This window comes from Littorina saxatilis, linkage group LG3 (assembly GCF_037325665.1).
Source record: "Littorina saxatilis isolate snail1 linkage group LG3, US_GU_Lsax_2.0, whole genome shotgun sequence".
Taxonomy (NCBI): Eukaryota; Metazoa; Mollusca; class Gastropoda; order Littorinimorpha; family Littorinidae; genus Littorina; species Littorina saxatilis.
Window position 1 is genome coordinate 32,924,721 of NC_090247.1, and position 17,641 is coordinate 32,942,361.

The 17,641-nt window shown below is 41.6% G+C and overlaps 1 protein-coding gene across 1 annotated transcript in view; it reads right to left on the reverse strand.

Annotated features, from left to right (window-relative positions):
* Window positions 1–4,695: 4,695 nt before the first annotated feature.
* Window positions 4,696–17,641, reverse strand: part of LOC138961175 (gamma-aminobutyric acid type B receptor subunit 1-like) — a 64,675-nt gene continuing 51,729 nt past the window's right edge. Inside the window, exons 11-15 of the mRNA XM_070332775.1 lie at window positions 16,322–16,429; window positions 9,013–9,138; window positions 8,440–8,586; window positions 7,207–7,395; window positions 4,696–6,430 (exon numbers count right to left, since the gene is read on the reverse strand). Of these exons, the coding sequence (XP_070188876.1) occupies window positions 6,284–6,430; window positions 7,207–7,395; window positions 8,440–8,586; window positions 9,013–9,138; window positions 16,322–16,429 (717 nt within the window). The 3' untranslated portion in view covers window positions 4,696–6,283. The remainder of the gene's footprint in view (window positions 6,431–7,206; window positions 7,396–8,439; window positions 8,587–9,012; window positions 9,139–16,321; window positions 16,430–17,641) is intronic.

Genomic DNA, 17,641 nt, shown 5'->3' on the forward strand with positions numbered 1-17,641 from the left:
CAGCTGTTCCCAAGGGTGTGCTTTTTTTAAGGTGCCACTGTACTTGATAACATGTAATTGAGGTAGCCGATCAATAATCCTTGATAAAGAGTCACTGAGTATGCTCATAAAGATGACCTATTTTCAAGCCCAATAAAACAACAAAACTAAAAAGAAACTTGAAACACACTGAGAACGTTTTTGGTCAGAAACGACCTTTGATAGATGGTAATTTGGCGACTGTCTTTAAGGAGGTTTAGAAACTGCGTCACCTATCAGCTACGTCACCTACCAAGACACGTATCTCACATGCGGGTCGCGCTGCGTGTGGTGATTAGGTACGTGTTCACGTAGCAAACCCTTCCTTACGTCAGCGCAACGTATGTCAGATTTTATCAAGTCCAACCATCCGAGAAGGGTGTAAGGATGCTCAATATTTTCTGGAATCTTTCCTTCACGCTTCAGTCCATATTTCATAATTCTGGTTTGTATACATCGTAGTCGCCGATGTGTCAAGAGCATGACCCCACGAACGACAAGGCGCTGAGACTTACGTCGCGTATCCTTCTGTGGGCCTATTGAGTGTGCTCGCCTCGATTCACTTCGAAAAGCAGACACAGAAAGCAAAATACCGCTCGTTCAAATGTATTTTGTAGTTAAATCTGTTCAGTGGAATGAATTCAATCCCTCCGGTAGAAAAAATAATGGAAAAGCTCCCCTAGAATGGATTTTAGTGCAAATGTGTCGGTGTCTCGATAATACGTGAACACTGTGACCTTCTTTTTGACAACTTCTGAGCGTTAGATACCACGTTACGTGCATACTACACCCCTATCACTGCGGGTATTTCCACTGTCGATCGCTGTGCGTGCTTCTGATATGGGCGTGATCACGTATAAAACTGTTTTTATAATCGTGAAGGCAACGTATCTCATATTACTTTAAAATCTGAATATGAACCATTCAAATAAAGTATGAGACCTCCCCTAACAGCATTTTCCTATATCCTGGCGCATAAACCACATTTTTTAGTTGTGTGGTTGCTTGACTAAAATTAAATAAATCGGGTGACCCGTTCCAACGGCTCTGCGATATCACAGCAAACCATGAAGCACGCAAGGACGACCCAAGTTAAATTTAGAAATGTCATCTCGACCAAAATACTCCCAGGAAGCAAGTACCTTGCGCGAGGAAGCGTATGTTTAAAAAGACTGAAAATTCAGCATAACAGTAACCTTTTCCCAGGAACAGATCAAGTCTGCTAGGTAACCCAATGCACACGTGTATCATGTGTGTGTGGTGGGGGGAGGGTGTGTTGTTTAGTTTGGTTAGTAAAACTGCCTAGCAAGAATGTTTTGTTTCATAAAGACTTTGTAAATGACCCTAAAGTAATGTTCCGTCCAATTCATTTGAATTGAAGGCTAGGTTTGGGTACACAAATAAAGGTATGCGCGTACGCACGCACACACGCACACCCACAAACACACACACACACACACACACATACACACGCACACAAACACACTCGCACACACATGGTGTCGCCCATTTACACAGACATTCTTTCTTTTCTTTCTTTCTTTATTTGGTGTTTAACGTCGTTTTCAACCAATCAAGGTTATAATCGCGACGGAGGGAAGGGGGGTGATGGGATAGAGCCACTTGTCAATTGTTTCTTGTTCACAAAAGCACAAATCAAAAATGTGCTCCAGGGGCTTGCAACGTAGTACAATATATGACCTTACTGGGAGAATGCAAGTTTCCAGTACAAAGGACTTAACATTTCTTACATACTGCTTGACTAAAATCTTTACAAACATTGACTATATTCTATACAAGAAACACTTAACAAGGGTAAAAGGAGAAACAGAATCCGTTAGTCGCCTCTTACGACATGCTGGGGAGCATCGGGTAAATTCTTTCTCGTCCCAACCAATATGGGACTCCCCCTAGCCCGCGGGGGGCATTTACACAGACAGACAGACAAGCAGACAGACATACAAACACCCACACATATAGACACATACACACATTCGCACACGCACACGACAGTCAGAAACACAACGACGCCCATTTACACACTAACACACACCCTTATAAGCGGGGGTGAAAGCGTGGTGGCCAGTGTACCCAGAACGAACACAAGCCAACGCTCGAAGTTCGATTGCCCTACTTTTCTTTTCTGTTTCCTTCAACAACAACAAAAATCATTGACTTTACCTGCTGGTTAACACTCGGTATGATCTGGGTCAGTGGAACATAACTTCCACGTGCAGCACACAGCGACACCCACACAATGACAGCAGCAGTTTCAACACTGGGTATTGTTGCAGACTTTAGCGCGCTGTCCACGATTTTTTAAAGCACGAAATGCATGATGTTCGAAAGGAGTTTTGCCCTACTTTGATACGTGACGTGGTATCTAACGAGCAGTTTTTACAACATTCCTCTGCGTGACTTATCTCGATAGGGATAGGTGAGGTTTGTTTGTTTGTTTGTTTGCTTAACGCCCAGCCGACCACGAAGAGCCATATCAGGGCGGTGCTGCTTTGACATATAACGTGCGCCACACACAAGACAGAAGTCGCAGCACATGCTTCATGTCTCACCCAGTCACATTATTCTGACACCGGACCAACCAGTCCTAGCACTAACCCCATAATGCCAGACGCCAGGCGGAGCAGCCACTAGATTGCCAATTTTAAAGTCTTATGTATGACCCAGCCGGGGTTCGATAGGTGAGGTCGGGGTACGTGACGCAATATCTAAACCTCCCTATTGTAAACAAGACCTACCGTTGCAAAATAATTCTTTTTTTCTTCCGTCTGACAATCTTTATGGACGGATCGGACATTTACTGCTCTGAAAGATTACTCTTGGCAACACAACAAAAAGTTTCTAGTTCAAACTGAACAACCTGATAAAAAGATGGGTTAGTCGATCACTGACCACCCTTAACTTGTGGCAAGTTGTGCACACGCCCCAGTAAAAGAGGAAGAGCTTAGCTGGGACATTCGTTTAGTGCCTTGACAATGAAGATCTAGCAGCACATGGGGAAGTCAGACTACATTTGCTGGATGATACAGCCAAAGGGTTGAAAAAGTACGTTTGATCCTGCACGACTGCAAGCACGGAGGAAAATATATGATAATCTACACTACTCGTCATAAAAAAACTTTACACATGTATTTGAGGTCAGATCTCTCTGATGAGGCCGTTTATCGTAAAACCAATTATATGACTGGAAAGGCCGTTTATTCCCCTAACTTATTCAGAAAACAGATTGAGTTTACATGACGTAGTGTCGATACAGTGGAACCTACAACACAGACACCCCCCAAAATCAAATTCGCAAAATCAAAGTTCCCGCGTTAAAATTGACAAAAAATCAGAACTGCTAAAACGAAACATGTTTAGCATGTCCTCAGACAGAACAATCAAATCTACATCCAAATCAGTCAGTTTTGTTCACATATCTTGTCTAACATGGACGCTATGGCATGCTGAGCGGTGTAGGTGTCAATCCTCTCAGCAGGCATAAAAGGCAGTTTTTGAAGCCGTTTTAGCGGGTAATGAGACAAAAAATGGTACATTTGAGTAACTCGCTAACGCATTGCCTTCAAACTTTCGGAGATTTGTGCTAACACATGTAAAGTACATACGGACTTTCAAGTCATTTGAGACATTAGGTCTGCTGTTATTTGTCATGTCAGAAAGAGTTCTTAAATTGACGGTAGGTTTTTGCTGACTCATCGAACAAAAATAATTTGTTGAAATCTTCAAGAACAATAACAGATGCGCCACCTACTTAAATTTTATGTACATATTTTATCAGACATGGGTGGTATGAGGATTTCAATACGAAAGTAGTTTTTAAGAAGTTGACTCATTCAGAGCGGTGAGCGCAAATGTCGACTAACGCCCAGCAAAGCTAACTGCCGACACGCTTAACTGATCAATGGCTCTTGAAAAAGCATTTTCCAAGAATTTGTGTGTGCGTTTAAACAAGTGCGCTGTGAACAGCCATTGTTGAAACTGTATTAAATTTAAGGGTAAATTGAAGCTTTTATTTTTCTAAATGCATGCTAATTTTAATATTTTTTTCTGTTTAATCGGACAGGGTACATCTTTATTTTTAAAACTCTTTCTGGTATGTCGCATAACAGCAGAACTAATATCTCAAATGACTTGAGATTCCGTGTGTAGTTTACGACATGTGTTAGCACAAATCACTGAAAGTTTGAAGACAATGCGTTAACGAGTTACTCAAATGTACCATTTTGTGTCTCACTACCCGCTAACACGGCTTCAAAAACTCCCTTGTATGCCTGCTGAGAGGATTGACACCTACACCGCTCAGCATGCCATAGCGTCCATGTTAGACAAGATATGTGAACAAAACTGACTGTTTTGGGTGCAGATGTAATTGTTCCGTCTATAATGACATGCTAAACATGTTTCGATTTAGTTTTTCTGAATTTTTGTCGATTTTATCGCGGGAACCTTGATTTTGCGAATTTGATTTTGGGGGGTGTCTGTATTGTAGGTTCCACTGTATTGACACTACTACGCCATGTAAACTCAATCTGTTTTCTGAACAAGGTAGGGAAATCAATGGCCTTTTCAGTCATATACTTGGTTTTACAATCAACAGCCTCATCAGAAAGATCTGCCCTCAAACGCATGTGTAAAGTTTTTTTTATGACGAGTGAAACATTCGTTGGTGGTTGATTGTCTTGGCATCATGAATGTGAAGTAAAAGGTGTATGTTTAGGTGATTAGAACATGCTGTTTATAAGGGGATCAGTATAGTACAACGACCAGCAGGCCACCAGGAAGGTTGAAGGGGATTGTCTCTTCTTTGGAGGTAGCTGCACGACATGATGTGGGAACACGGAGGAATGTGATAGTCTATAATTTCTTAAAGGCACAGTAAGCCTCCCGTAAACCATCACAGAGCTCCCCGAGCGTCTAAATACAGTACAAGCATACTTCCATTTGAACGCTCACCGAACGGGAACATCCTGGCTGCTTTCTGTCGAGCGTGAGACATTTTCAAAGAATTTATTTTCGTAGACTTGTTCCGTTAACAACAACGGCGCCTCGTTTTTGCGCTAGACCTAACTTTTAAAATCTAAATAATAAATTGACAGCTTGTTACACAAACATTCTTTAATCATAAAAGAATTCGTTTTTCATCAAGACAAGATCAGAACAATTCGAAGTTGTGAAAGTTTAAAAAAAGAAAAGCCCGGAAGCAGGGTCACGCAAGGGTCGTAGCAGACGACGGCCGGTTTATCAGTGCAAATCGCCGTTCCTCTCAACAGTCAAAAGCCATCGCTAGAGTTCTTGTGAACCACAGCCGTTGTTTCGTGCATAAAAAAAAACGTGCTATTGTAGATAAGCTCACGTCGAGTCGCATTCAAATGACTAACTATGACGACTGCATTGTGAAAAGGGAAAACTGGATCACACGGGTTCACGATGGCTCAGGGGTAAGATAAACCACGCAAAAATAAATTCTTTGAAAATTGTTCGCTCTTTACGGAGGGCACCTAGGATGTTCTCAATTGGTGAGTGTTTAAATGAAATGGTGTTTGTACTGTGTGTAAAAGCCTGACCGTATCTGTGATGGTTTACGGGAGGCTTACTCTGCCTTTAATGGTCGAGTAACGACGCAACAAAGGGGTATGTATTTAGTGCTAATGATAGTATAGGGGATGGGGAACCAAACAACCAAAGGGCTTGAGTGTTTAGGTTTGAATCTCAGAAGGCATCTTCACAATCTGGAAACACAGAGGGATATGTGCATTAGTCTACAATAGAGATATAAAATAGATTATATCTATGTCTAGAGATATATTCTTTTGATAGTAAACCGTTTGAGTGACTTGGCGACGACGGCTGCGATTGGGCATAAGGGCTCAGATAGGATCGACACACTATTCCCGCACACGTTTTCTGCAACTAGCCAGCCACGCCACGACCTAGTAGCCTATTGCGGGACATACATACTCTGGACATAGAAACATATGCCCCTAATGGTTTAATCGCGAGGGCGTTAAAAAAACATTTATCATCATACGACTTCTGTCAATCTGAACTGACGTTCTCATTGGTCTGCTGCCTGGCATGTGTCTAAGACAGCTTTCTATACAGTGACAGGGATGGGCACCTGTTGCAGTCGTGCATTTCTCTGCGACAGAACTGTTATCCAAATTCCTCAGTCGCATCATCTTTCGACAAGCACTTCACAATTATCTCTACAGCAACAGTTCATTGCCCACCCCTGACCGGTGATAAGTTAGGTGGCTGCGCGGTTTGGAACGATAGGAGGAAGGGCCAGACTGGACACCGTTGACGGACCCTCGCCACGCAACGTCACGTTATCCCTCATGGTCGTTATGTCGTCACCGATGCCGTGGACCTTGTGATGTCGATATGACGCCACCTGCAACGGCGACAAAAATTAAGACTTAGTTTCAATAATTACGACAAGATCCAGAACAACGCCTAAAACGATAAACCGTCAGCTAGAGTGAGATTCTGAATAGTCAAAGCTCACTTTAGATGCAGAGCAAAAATCCCGTCCAAACAAAGCAAAACAGATCACCAATTACGGCCTTTGGTGCAAAGATGAGGAAACTGTGGAACAGTAGTCCCCAGCAGAACCAAACCGGAGTTTAGGGCGTACTTGAAGTCTAGACCTGATAGAAGATAGAAATAATAGAAGCGGCCCCACGTTTTAGATCAGTAGTTAAAAATAGTAACTTAATTACCTTTGGTGCAAAGATGAGGCACATGCTGACAGTAGCCCCTAGCAGAACCAAACCGGAGGTAAGAGCATTCTTTTAGAGGTCTGTCGCAGGTCCAAACCCACCCCCACCACAGTTGGGATTGACAGAAGAGCAACGATGAAGATAGTAAAAAAAAAGAAACTTACTTTCGGTATAAAGATGAGGCACTGGGTGACAGTAGTCCCAAGAAGAACCCTACCCGAGGAGATGACATACTTGAGGTCTAGCCCAGGGTCCAAAGCCTGACCTGATAGTAGACAGAAATAGTAACAAGGCACTTGGGTGGCTGTAGTCCCCAGCAGAACCAGACCGGAGGTAACAGCATACTTGAGGTCTTCCCCAGGGTCCAAAGCCATGCCCACCACCACAGCGGGGATGGCGAGAAGAGCAGCGAAGAAGATAGTACATGAAGATAGATACAGTAACTTACCTTCGGTACAAAGATGAGGCACTGGGTGACGGTAGTCCCCAGCAGAACCAGACCCGAGCTAAGGGCATACTTGAGGTCCACCCCAGGATCCAAAGCCATGCCCACCACCACAGCGGGGATGGAGAGCAGCGCCACGTTGTAGATACACATCCCGATGAACTTGCTGTCGTTCAGCTCAGGGTAGTGCACCTACATGATTAAAATAATATAATTAAAGTAATATAATTAAAAGAAATATGAAATGGCATTTTTTGCTTTGGGAATACTACTATGTCCAGTGTCTCCCGATTTCTTTGCTTCTTCCTTGATTTTCCCTTGCACTAATTTCCCTTGTTGGTTTTGGTATTACGGTTTGTTGTTGTTGTTGGTGTCCTTATTTCATTTGTGTTGTTGTTCTTGCTGTTGTTCTCGTAGTCGTCATTGGTGTCGTCCTCATTGTCTGTGCCACACTTCATCTGTGCAAAATGTGCATACTGCACTGACATTGAACGGCACGGTTGGCCTAGTGGTAAGGCGTCCGCCCCGTGATCGGGAGGTCGTGGGTTCGAACCCCGGCCGGGTCATACCTAAGACTTTAAAATTGGCAATCTAGTGGCTGCTCCGCCTGGCGTCTGGCATTATGGGGTTAGTGCTAGGACTGGTTGGTCCGGTGTCAGAATAATGTGACTGGGTGAGACATGAAGCCTGTGCTGCGACTTCTGTCTTGTGTGTGGCGCACGTTAAATGTCAAAGCAGCACCGCCCTGATATGGCCCTTCGTGGTCGGCTGGGCGTTAAGCAAACAAACAAACAAACAAACAAACTGACATTGAAAAGAGACGGGAGAAATTCAAGATTTACGCCCTCACGGGGTTGGGACATGAATACCGTCTCTGGGTCTGCACATATGCCACATAAATTTGACCCGTGTCCGTCCCGGTCCGGATTCGAACCTGCGACCCTAGGATCACAAGTCAAGAGCTCTACCACCTGAGCTACCCGGGCCCCCCATTGAGGGGAGACAGATAACATCAGCAATTTATAGGCATGCTACGTCAGAACTCTCACGCAAAGACTTGAAACACACACGCACACACACACACACACACACATGCACGCACGCACGCAAACACACTGACACACACACACACACACACATATATATGTGTGTGTAAATGTGTATACACACATACACTCCCACGCACGCACACACACACTCTCCCGATCTTATAAATGGACATATCGGCCTTCTCACATTTCTCGTCTCAAACGCCAGAAAGGTACCGAAGAGAAGGACCAGGGATTGGATGCCGTACAGTGTGCCCAGAAAGTACAGCTCGTACTCAGATACACACGATAGCTCGGTCCTCTTCACCAAAACTTCACCCGCCGCGTCCCCTTCCTGCGATCATACCACACAACAAATGCACTGATGAAAAAAGTGTTTGAACTATTTTGACTTTGCTCGAAAATTGCACTTGTACACCACTCAAACTTGAAACAATGAAAATATGGAAGACCAAATGCTTCCGACTGGGAAAAGCTTCCTTGAAAAGCATGAAGAGAAAGGGAACTGCTCTCTTCCCTTTCCAACCCGAACGAAAATAAGGAGACTTGAATAGCCCCTAAAAGTCATCAGACAGACGCAAGTGTGACATGCTACAACCAGAGAAGACAGATGTCATTGTGTTTTAGCAAATAGTTTGCAATATCGATGCTAAGCATGGACAGAAGGATCTAAATCAGCAGAACTGTAATTCACTGATCTACAGATGAATTCCGAAACAGATAGTAAAAAGGAGACAAAATAAACAAAAAGTTTACCTACCAAACTTGATTTGACTGAGGTGACTGTGATTTCCCTTGGGTCCAAAATCCACCATGTAATTAGCACTATCATGTTGATCAGCACCAGTATTCCCATCATACCGAACAGATGTACGTCACTAAGAATCTGCACACAGACACGTCACACAGTACGACATACGTCACTACATCACGCCGTCTGATACAAACGACACCATGATATTGATCAGTACCATTATTCACAATATACCGAACAGCTGTGTCACTTAGGGCCTTTACACACATACGTCAAATAGTACGTCATGTCATACACCACCATGTGATCAGCACAGCGTCACTAAGAATAAACCTTCACGCAGACACATCACACAGCTAGTACGTCACATGTCACTACGTCACAATACTTGGCCTATATATAACCACGTCATCAGTTGAACACGACTCAGCACTCGAAAACACATTCGTCAGATCATAGTATGTTATACAGAACTAAGATTGCTTCATTCACCAAAAGGAAAATGTCCCAACAAAATATTTATATTTATTTGTTCTTAATCTTGTGTGTAAGTAACATTTCACTGTCGAACATTGAGATGCGTCGTGCACCGAAATACAGATCTACTTAATTGACAGATACGCCACCAACACATCGACCTTTAAGTTCCATCCTCCTTACATGTTCACATAAACTGTTTCATGGCGTGCACGGTCGTCCAGGAAATCTTTATTCTATACAAAGGCCTAAAAAGGTAACAATTACAACCTGGACTTCAAAACCGTCACTTGCCATTTTGAAACCGGTTCCTCTTTAAATGCTCAACGACGGAATAATCAAGTGTTGCATTTCAAACAAAAAGTCGATGGAATGTGTTAAATGTTTATTCTCAAACTGTAACAAACACTACATAATCGCCTCTTTGTAGCCTACATGTACTTCCCATTAAGAAATGAAGCCAACAGTTTTGTCAAATATTTCTTGTTCAACGTAGAGGAGGCATTAAAAGTGAACGCATTGCAATCAGTTTTTATGTTTACCTTTCAGACAAGTGGAAACGGGACCTATGAGGATGTTCTTTGCACACAAGCACTTTGATGATAATCAACTCAAATCCCGATCGTTAGATAGCAGTACCTCACAAATCATCAAGTATGTTTTGGGACAAAAACAATCTGACTGAAACTCGTTGAAGACATAAAGGTCAAGTAAACACAAATGAAAATACATTCCACTTCGATAAAATCCTAGAACATGGCCGTTCTTACTTTCCACTAATTGGGTGGCTTCTTCTAAAGAAGCAGTTTGATCGTTTGCAACAAAAAGCCATTGTTTGTCATAATTTGGTTCTTTCAAGTAGAATAAGGAAATGACATTCTGGTGGGACTATTTACTAAAGGGAAGTCAGAGCAATGTTTTACTTTCTTAAAATTAGGCGTCTTCTTCTTCTGAAGAAGTTTTATTGTTTGCAATGAAAAGCAATCGTCCAGAATAATTTCGTTCAACTTGTACAAGGAAATACAATTCCAACATCACTGTTTCCTCGAGAGAAAACCAAAACAGTGATTTTCTGAACAATTTTATTTATGGGACCATTCGTTTTTCTGGGAAGTTGGATGAAGCGTGATTTGATGTTCGTGCAGGCAATCACTCTTTCCAAATGAAAGCGGACAAACCAAAGCTGACATTTTCACAACAAACAAATTACTGGAACCCTTTTCCCATACAAGAACCGACGAACTTCGTCTTCTTGTGGAAAGTACGTGAACTTTTAAGTACAGGTATGCAATAAACAACAAATGTAGGCCAAACGTCAGAACTTCATCCATTGGCTTATTCCTTAAATAGTCCGTGATCTGAGTGGACCAAATAGGTGAATTGTTATCATACGGGAATCCTCCATATGCTGAGCTGTTTTGTGAAGTATTGTATCTCTGCTATTCTAAACAGGCCTCAAAAGAACTTGCAGTGGTAGCTTTCATAACAGAATGTGTCTCCAAATGGGGTCACTGTTCGCAAAAATCCTCGACTTAGAAAAATCCATCTTTGGTGTAAAAGGTCTGAAGCAAAACTAACGGCATATGTTTGAAGTTTTGACTCGTTGCAAAAATAAAGTCAATGCTGTGACGTCATTGTGCAAAAGACGTAATAATTGCGGCATGTACTGAAAAAAAGAAAATCTATACTTATGTTCCTGTCTTTTTCAGTTATATTGAAGTCCCTACAAAACACTGATCAAGGAGTCTTGTGCTGTCAAATGTTTATACATCAATTGTGACTAAAAGTATGTAGATTTCTGAAAGTCTGACCGAAGCGTTTTCACAGAATCGCCACCTCTTTAAAGCAACCATTTGGTTAGAATTACATGACAAAAGTTTGGAATTTCCACAAAAACTTGTTTTTCACAACAAAATTGCGTTTAGAACTGTTAACAAATGTTAAATTCTTTCTACATGTATTTTTGTAATTATGGTCAATTTGTTGCATGTGCTTTAGATGCTACTGATTCCTTTGCTATTTAAGATGTTGTTTTGTCCTTTATTTGGGCTTTCTTTTAGCGTGTTGTCCAAAATTAGGTCAAAAGGTGGCGAAAGTTTATGTGTGTGTGTGTGTGTGTGTGTGTGTGTGTGTGTGTGTGTTTTGATAGTGCGTATGAGTGCGTGTATGTGTGAGTTTTGTGTAGTTGTTTGAGTCTGTATGTATCTGTATGTGTGTGCGTGTTTATTTGTGTGTGTGTGTGTGTGTGTGTGTGTGTGTGTGTGTGTGTGTGTGTGAGTGTGTGTGTGTTAGTGTGTGTGTGTGCGTGCGTGTGTGTGTGTGTGCGTGTGTGTGTGTGTGTGTGTTTTGATAGTATGTGAGTGCTTGTATGTGTGAATTTTGTGTAGTTGAGTGAGTATGTATGTATCTGCGTATGTGTGTGTGTGTGTTTATATGTGTGTGTGTGTGTGTGTGTGTGTGTGTGTGTGTGTGTGTGTGTGTGTGTGTGTGTGTGTGTGTGTGTGTAACATACCAGCATGGTCGTATACTTTGGATTAATACGACGGTTTCACAACTAGTAAGTGTTTCTTCTGAACAAAATCTTTGACAAGGCGAGCAATTGCTTCTGGTGCGAGTGAGCAGTTAATTAAGCATCTCTGACAAAACCGGCCTGATCCTAAAATCCATGGTGTGTAATTACTGATTACTAGCCCGTCTGGTGTCAAGATGGAGCGTACGCGTGTCCGTTCGTGACAATTTTCCTTGGGAACTCGCACAAATTGTGCTTAACGTGTTTAATCACAAATTTGAAGACGAAAACCCCTTTTGTGCTGCACTTTTAAACTAGTATAAAACTAGTTTATCCTACATACGTGAGAGAAACACTCGTGATATAATAATCGTTCAAACCACACGTGTGTATATCATGTAAATGAGGTCATGTCAAGCAAGTTTGGCAGGGACCTGTTTTTCCACTGCTTATGATGCCAAAGTCACCGAGACAAACGTCATTATAGAAAAAATTGCGCTCGCTAATTACCCTCCATGATTTTTTAGAACTAACACGTCGTGCCACACTTTCAGAGTGACGTTTATTTACTTTGACTGAATAGATTGCACGACGCTTTAGAAGAGATCGAGGTTCCAAAACAAGTGTCTTCAAGTTAGCTGCCTGGACTGCAGGACATTTTCAGTAAAAAATACACGCAAGTAAAGTATGTAGGATAAACAGAATACTACATGGCTTGCTGTGTCGCACCAGATTTACACTCGTTGCTTTTTCAAATAGTGAACAGCTCGCTTTCGCTTGCAGTTCAATATTTAAAAAAACAACTCGTGTAAATCTGGTACGACACAGCAAGCCATGTAGTATTCTCTATATCTTCTATTATCTAATTAGCTATTACATAAATAAAAATGGATGTAAGCGTGTCTGTCTGTCTGTCTGTGTGTCTGTGGTCGCCAGATGGCAAGAGGCAGGAACAAGATAGTGGGCATGCACACTGCATAACAGCCGCAGATGTGCACCTGGGTTTCAGTTTCTTGATTCATTGTTTCCTTTCTCAGATTATTAACCTCCCCTTTCTTGAATACAGCCTGCATCATATATAAATAATGCAAAGCCAGTTCAATGCATAGAGTTTATCTATAGCAAGCACACATAATGCCAGCGATTTTAGAGACTCTCTATTGCTCCTATGAGAACAAGAAATGCAGAAGAAAACAATTAACCGGACAGTTCAGGAAATTTATAGAAGCAAAGGGATGTAACTTTTACTGTACTTTGTAATACATTGAAGGGAGGTAACTCCTATTAATGATTTAAAAGAAGGCTATTCACATGAAAACTGCTCGCTGCGTGCATAAATGTACAGTTCTCTAGTTTGGAAAACTCTCAGTATATAATTTTGTTTGCAAAGGATTTACAAGTTTTGTGAATGGCAAATGCCCCCTGCTAAAGTCCCTCCCGCGAGAACACCAAGTGCATTTCGCTAATCTGGTCGCGAAATAATCGTCGCCCGTTTGACTCGCGGGTTAATGATATAATGTCATTCGAACTTATATTTTCTTAAATGTCAATGTTTCTTATGCATTCTGCCTAAAACCTAAATAGAAATCTAGAAAAACAGAAATGTCAGAGCAAAATGGAAATAGGTACATATTTTATGGACCAGCCTGCATTCTTCCCTTTTTTACATTTAGTCAAGTTTTGACTAAATGTTTTAACATAGACGGGGAATCAAGACGAGGATCGTGGTGTATGTGTGTCTGTCTGTGTGTATGTGTGTATGTGTGTGTGTAGAGCGATTCAGAGAAAACTACTGGACCGATCTTCATTAAACTTAACATGAAAGTTTTTGATAATTTCATTTTTTTTTATGAATGTCTTTAATGACGTCATATCTGGCTTTTTGTGAAAGTTGAGGCGGCACTGTCACACCCTCATTTTTTGATCAAATTGATTACAAGTTTGGATAAGCAATCTTCGACAAAGCCCGGACTTTGGTATTGCATTTCAGCTTGAAGGCTTAAAAATGTATTAATGAGTTTGGTCATTAAAAATCTCAACATTCTAATTAAAATAAAATGTTTAGTTATCGATTTAAAAATAATTGTATCTTATTGTTTAGTATTTCCTGACTCCAAAAACATAGAGATATGTTATATAATTTGGATTAAAAACAATTAGCTCATATAATTAAACATGTGAAAAATTCTAATTAAAACTAAAAGTTCAGAAATCGATTTAAAAGTAATGTAATCTTATCCTCTATCATTTCCTGATTCCGAAAACATGTAGAAATGTTATGTTTGGATGAAAAACAAGCTCAGAAAGTTAAAAAGAATAGAGAAAAGCGCGCTTTCCTGTGAAGCCCTGTAATCTGCTGCGCTATACTGGTTTGTCACTTCAAGCGATATATGCGAGCAGGTTATACGCTACAGCGCTACACTGGCTATTCACTTTCTGCACGCTTTTTTTCGTGAAAGTGGCAAGATCTTTTATGGCTTAAGGCCTCGAGTAAATATAGTGCGTTATATTCATTCTGTGATTACGACGGGTTGACTAAATGTACTAATTTCGCTCAACGCGACTTCTTTTTAATATGACAGTTATGAAGAGTGTCTTCATTCAAGGTTGTAAGATTTAGCCAATATCTCTGTTAGTACGTAATCAGCATACATCACATTATATGTGAGTATAAAAATCAAACGTATTTGATGATTAAACACGATTGTATGAAAAACGTTTCTCCAGCTTTAGAATGTCTCCCTTGATTTGTATTGACGTCAAGCCTGTGACGTCATTTGTAAGGTTTACGTAACATTACGTTGATTCGTTTTGTTTACCTGTATTTGTGCATGTTTTGTGATCAAACATTTTTTTAACGGAAATTGTAGTCGCAAAAGTAACAGAGTTATTATCACTTCCCCCATTTTTTAAGACATAACCAGTCACCAACATGACATCATTCAATTACAGATTTGCACATGATAGCTACCATTTCAATAACTAGAATCTAATTTAATACATGGAATGGTAAACTAGCCAGAAACAACAGAATTTAAGAGGATTCTTTTTGATAACAATTTCTTTTTCAGATCACGGACTAAAAGCGTTCAATCTGTTTGAAAACCTTTGCTTTTTCCTCTGGAGTAACACAGCGAAGCACTCACTATTCTTCTTCTTCTTCTTCTTCAGCGTTCCAGAATTTTCTGGTTACGTGTGAGCTCGTTTGCCCATTTGGGTTCCCCAAACTATACTCTGAGAGCATAGTCAGCTTCACTCCGCTTTCGTTGAGTAGGCATGCTGGGTATTTTCGTGTTTCCATAACCCACCGAACTCTGACATGGATTACAGGATCTTTTCCGTGCGCACTTGGTCTTGTGCTTGCGTGTACACACGAAGGGGGTTAAGTCACTAGCAGATCTGCACATAAGTTGACCTGGGAGATCGGAAAAATCTCCACTCTTAACCCACCAGGCGGCAGCGACCGGGATTCGAACTCACGACCTCCCGATTAGGAGGCCGACGTCTTACCACCACGCCACTGCGCCCGTCCACTCACTATTCATTTGGAAATATAATTTGGAAATAAGCCTTTCGCAATACTGTGTGTGTGTGTGTGTGTGTGTGTGTGTGTGTGTGTGTGTGTGTGTGTGTGTGTGTGTGTGTGTGTGTGTGTGTGTGTGTGCGTGTGTGCGTGTGTATGTGTGTGTGTGTGTGTTTGTGTGTGTGTCCGTGTGTGCGCACGCATCTGTGTGTGGGTGTGTATTCAATTCCGAATCCTATGTCAGCGCTATTAGCCTGTGTGTGTGTGAGCGTGTGTGTGTGAGCGTGCGTGCTTGCATGCGCGTGCGTGCGCGCGTGCATATGATAGTATGTGCGTATATTCAATTCCGAACTGTATGTCAGCGCTTTTAGTTTGTCTCAATTACAATATAGGAAGCACATATAATAAGTACAAAAAATGTCTTCATCATTTTCCGCTGTTGAAACAATACAATTTATTTTATTCAGGTACTTCAAAGACATCATCTCGTCTTGGAACAGAGTTTAACAAAGTTAATCAAACAGCAACGCATCATAAACCCAGCGAAAGCGTAGTTTCTTCCTGTAATATAAGAAGGGGGGGGGGGGGGGGAGGAGTTGTTTCTACTATTTGAATGTTGTTTGTGTAAAGCCAGAAAATTGAATGAAAATTGGGGTATACATGCACTCATAAATTACGGTACAAAGAAAGTCGGCTGTTGTTTCTATAATTTTTGTGTGTGTATGTCGATCATTTATCGTTTTTAGCTCTCAATAATTACTCGTACACACGATCTCATTTTGTGCACGTTTAAATGTAACATGTACCTTTCTTTTCAGTTTGGTGTTGGTAAAGATAACATGCACCCGCCATGTCTTGGCGAACAGAGCACCGAAGGCAAAAGATATGCCCACAACGAGCAAGGCTGTCTTGACCTGCAAAAAAGATGTAAAACAAGAAATGTTTATTATCTGAAGAAAGATAGTCAACGATAGACGCCGTACTATGGCCTTGGTTTGCCATGCATGAATACGCTATATTTTTGAAAAATGCGATCAAGCTGTTGAATGTTCGCTTATATGACTTTGGGCGGGAGGAGCGAGTGGTAAAAGAGAGAGACAGACAGACAGAGAGACAGACAGACAGACAGAGACATAGACAAACAGACAGACAGACAGAGGCAGAGACAGACAGAGAAAGACAGAGATAGAGACGGAGAGAAAAGGGGTCTGTCTGTCTGTCTGTAGGCCTACTTGCATGAGTATATAAAAGCAACGAACAAGCTTCTATGCGACGCCAAGAAAGCTGCTGTTCAGCCACAAGAGAATACAATCAGGGGCGGATCAGTTCATTTTATTGGGGGGGGGTTTCCAAAAGTATATTGTGAAGATATGGGTGTGAAGGCGCGAAGCGCCGAGCCGACGGCGCGAAACACCTAGCTTGCTAGGGGGGTCCGGGGGCATGCCCCCCCGGAAAATTTTGAAAAAAAGAATGCAAAATGGTGCAATCTGGTGCATTCTGAGGATGATCATTACCAGTTTCAGGCAGCAGATTTTGTCACTGATTAATACCCCAAACAACAACAACAACAACCCAAAAAAACACAAATTGTTTTTTTATTTTTTGGCTGGGGGGGTCCGGAAACCCCAGAACCCCCCCCCCCCCCTCGTCCGCCCCTGGCAATTATCAGGAAGTAAATAAAATTACAGAAATACACTGACATATCACCGAACGCAAAAAGCCACAGTGTATATAACTATTGTATCTGATCAGATCGATGTTTCATCTAGAGATTCACTAGTAGCGTCGCAAGCCATGACGGGTTGAAGAACATAGCAAGTCTATACAATGGTAGCTGGGAAGAGAGGACATCACTAGGACCTGCTAACATAGCAAGTCTATACAATGGTAGCTGAGAAGAGAGGACATCACTGGGACCTGCTATCATAGTAAGTCTATACATGGTAGCTGGGAAGAGAGGACATCACTGGGACCTGCTAACATAGTAAGTCTATACAATGGTAGCTGAGAAGAGAGGACATCACTGGGACCTGCTAACATAGTAAGTCTATACAATGGTAGCTGAGAAGAGAGGACATCACTGGGACCTGCGAACATAGTAAGTCTATACAATGGTAGCTGAGAAG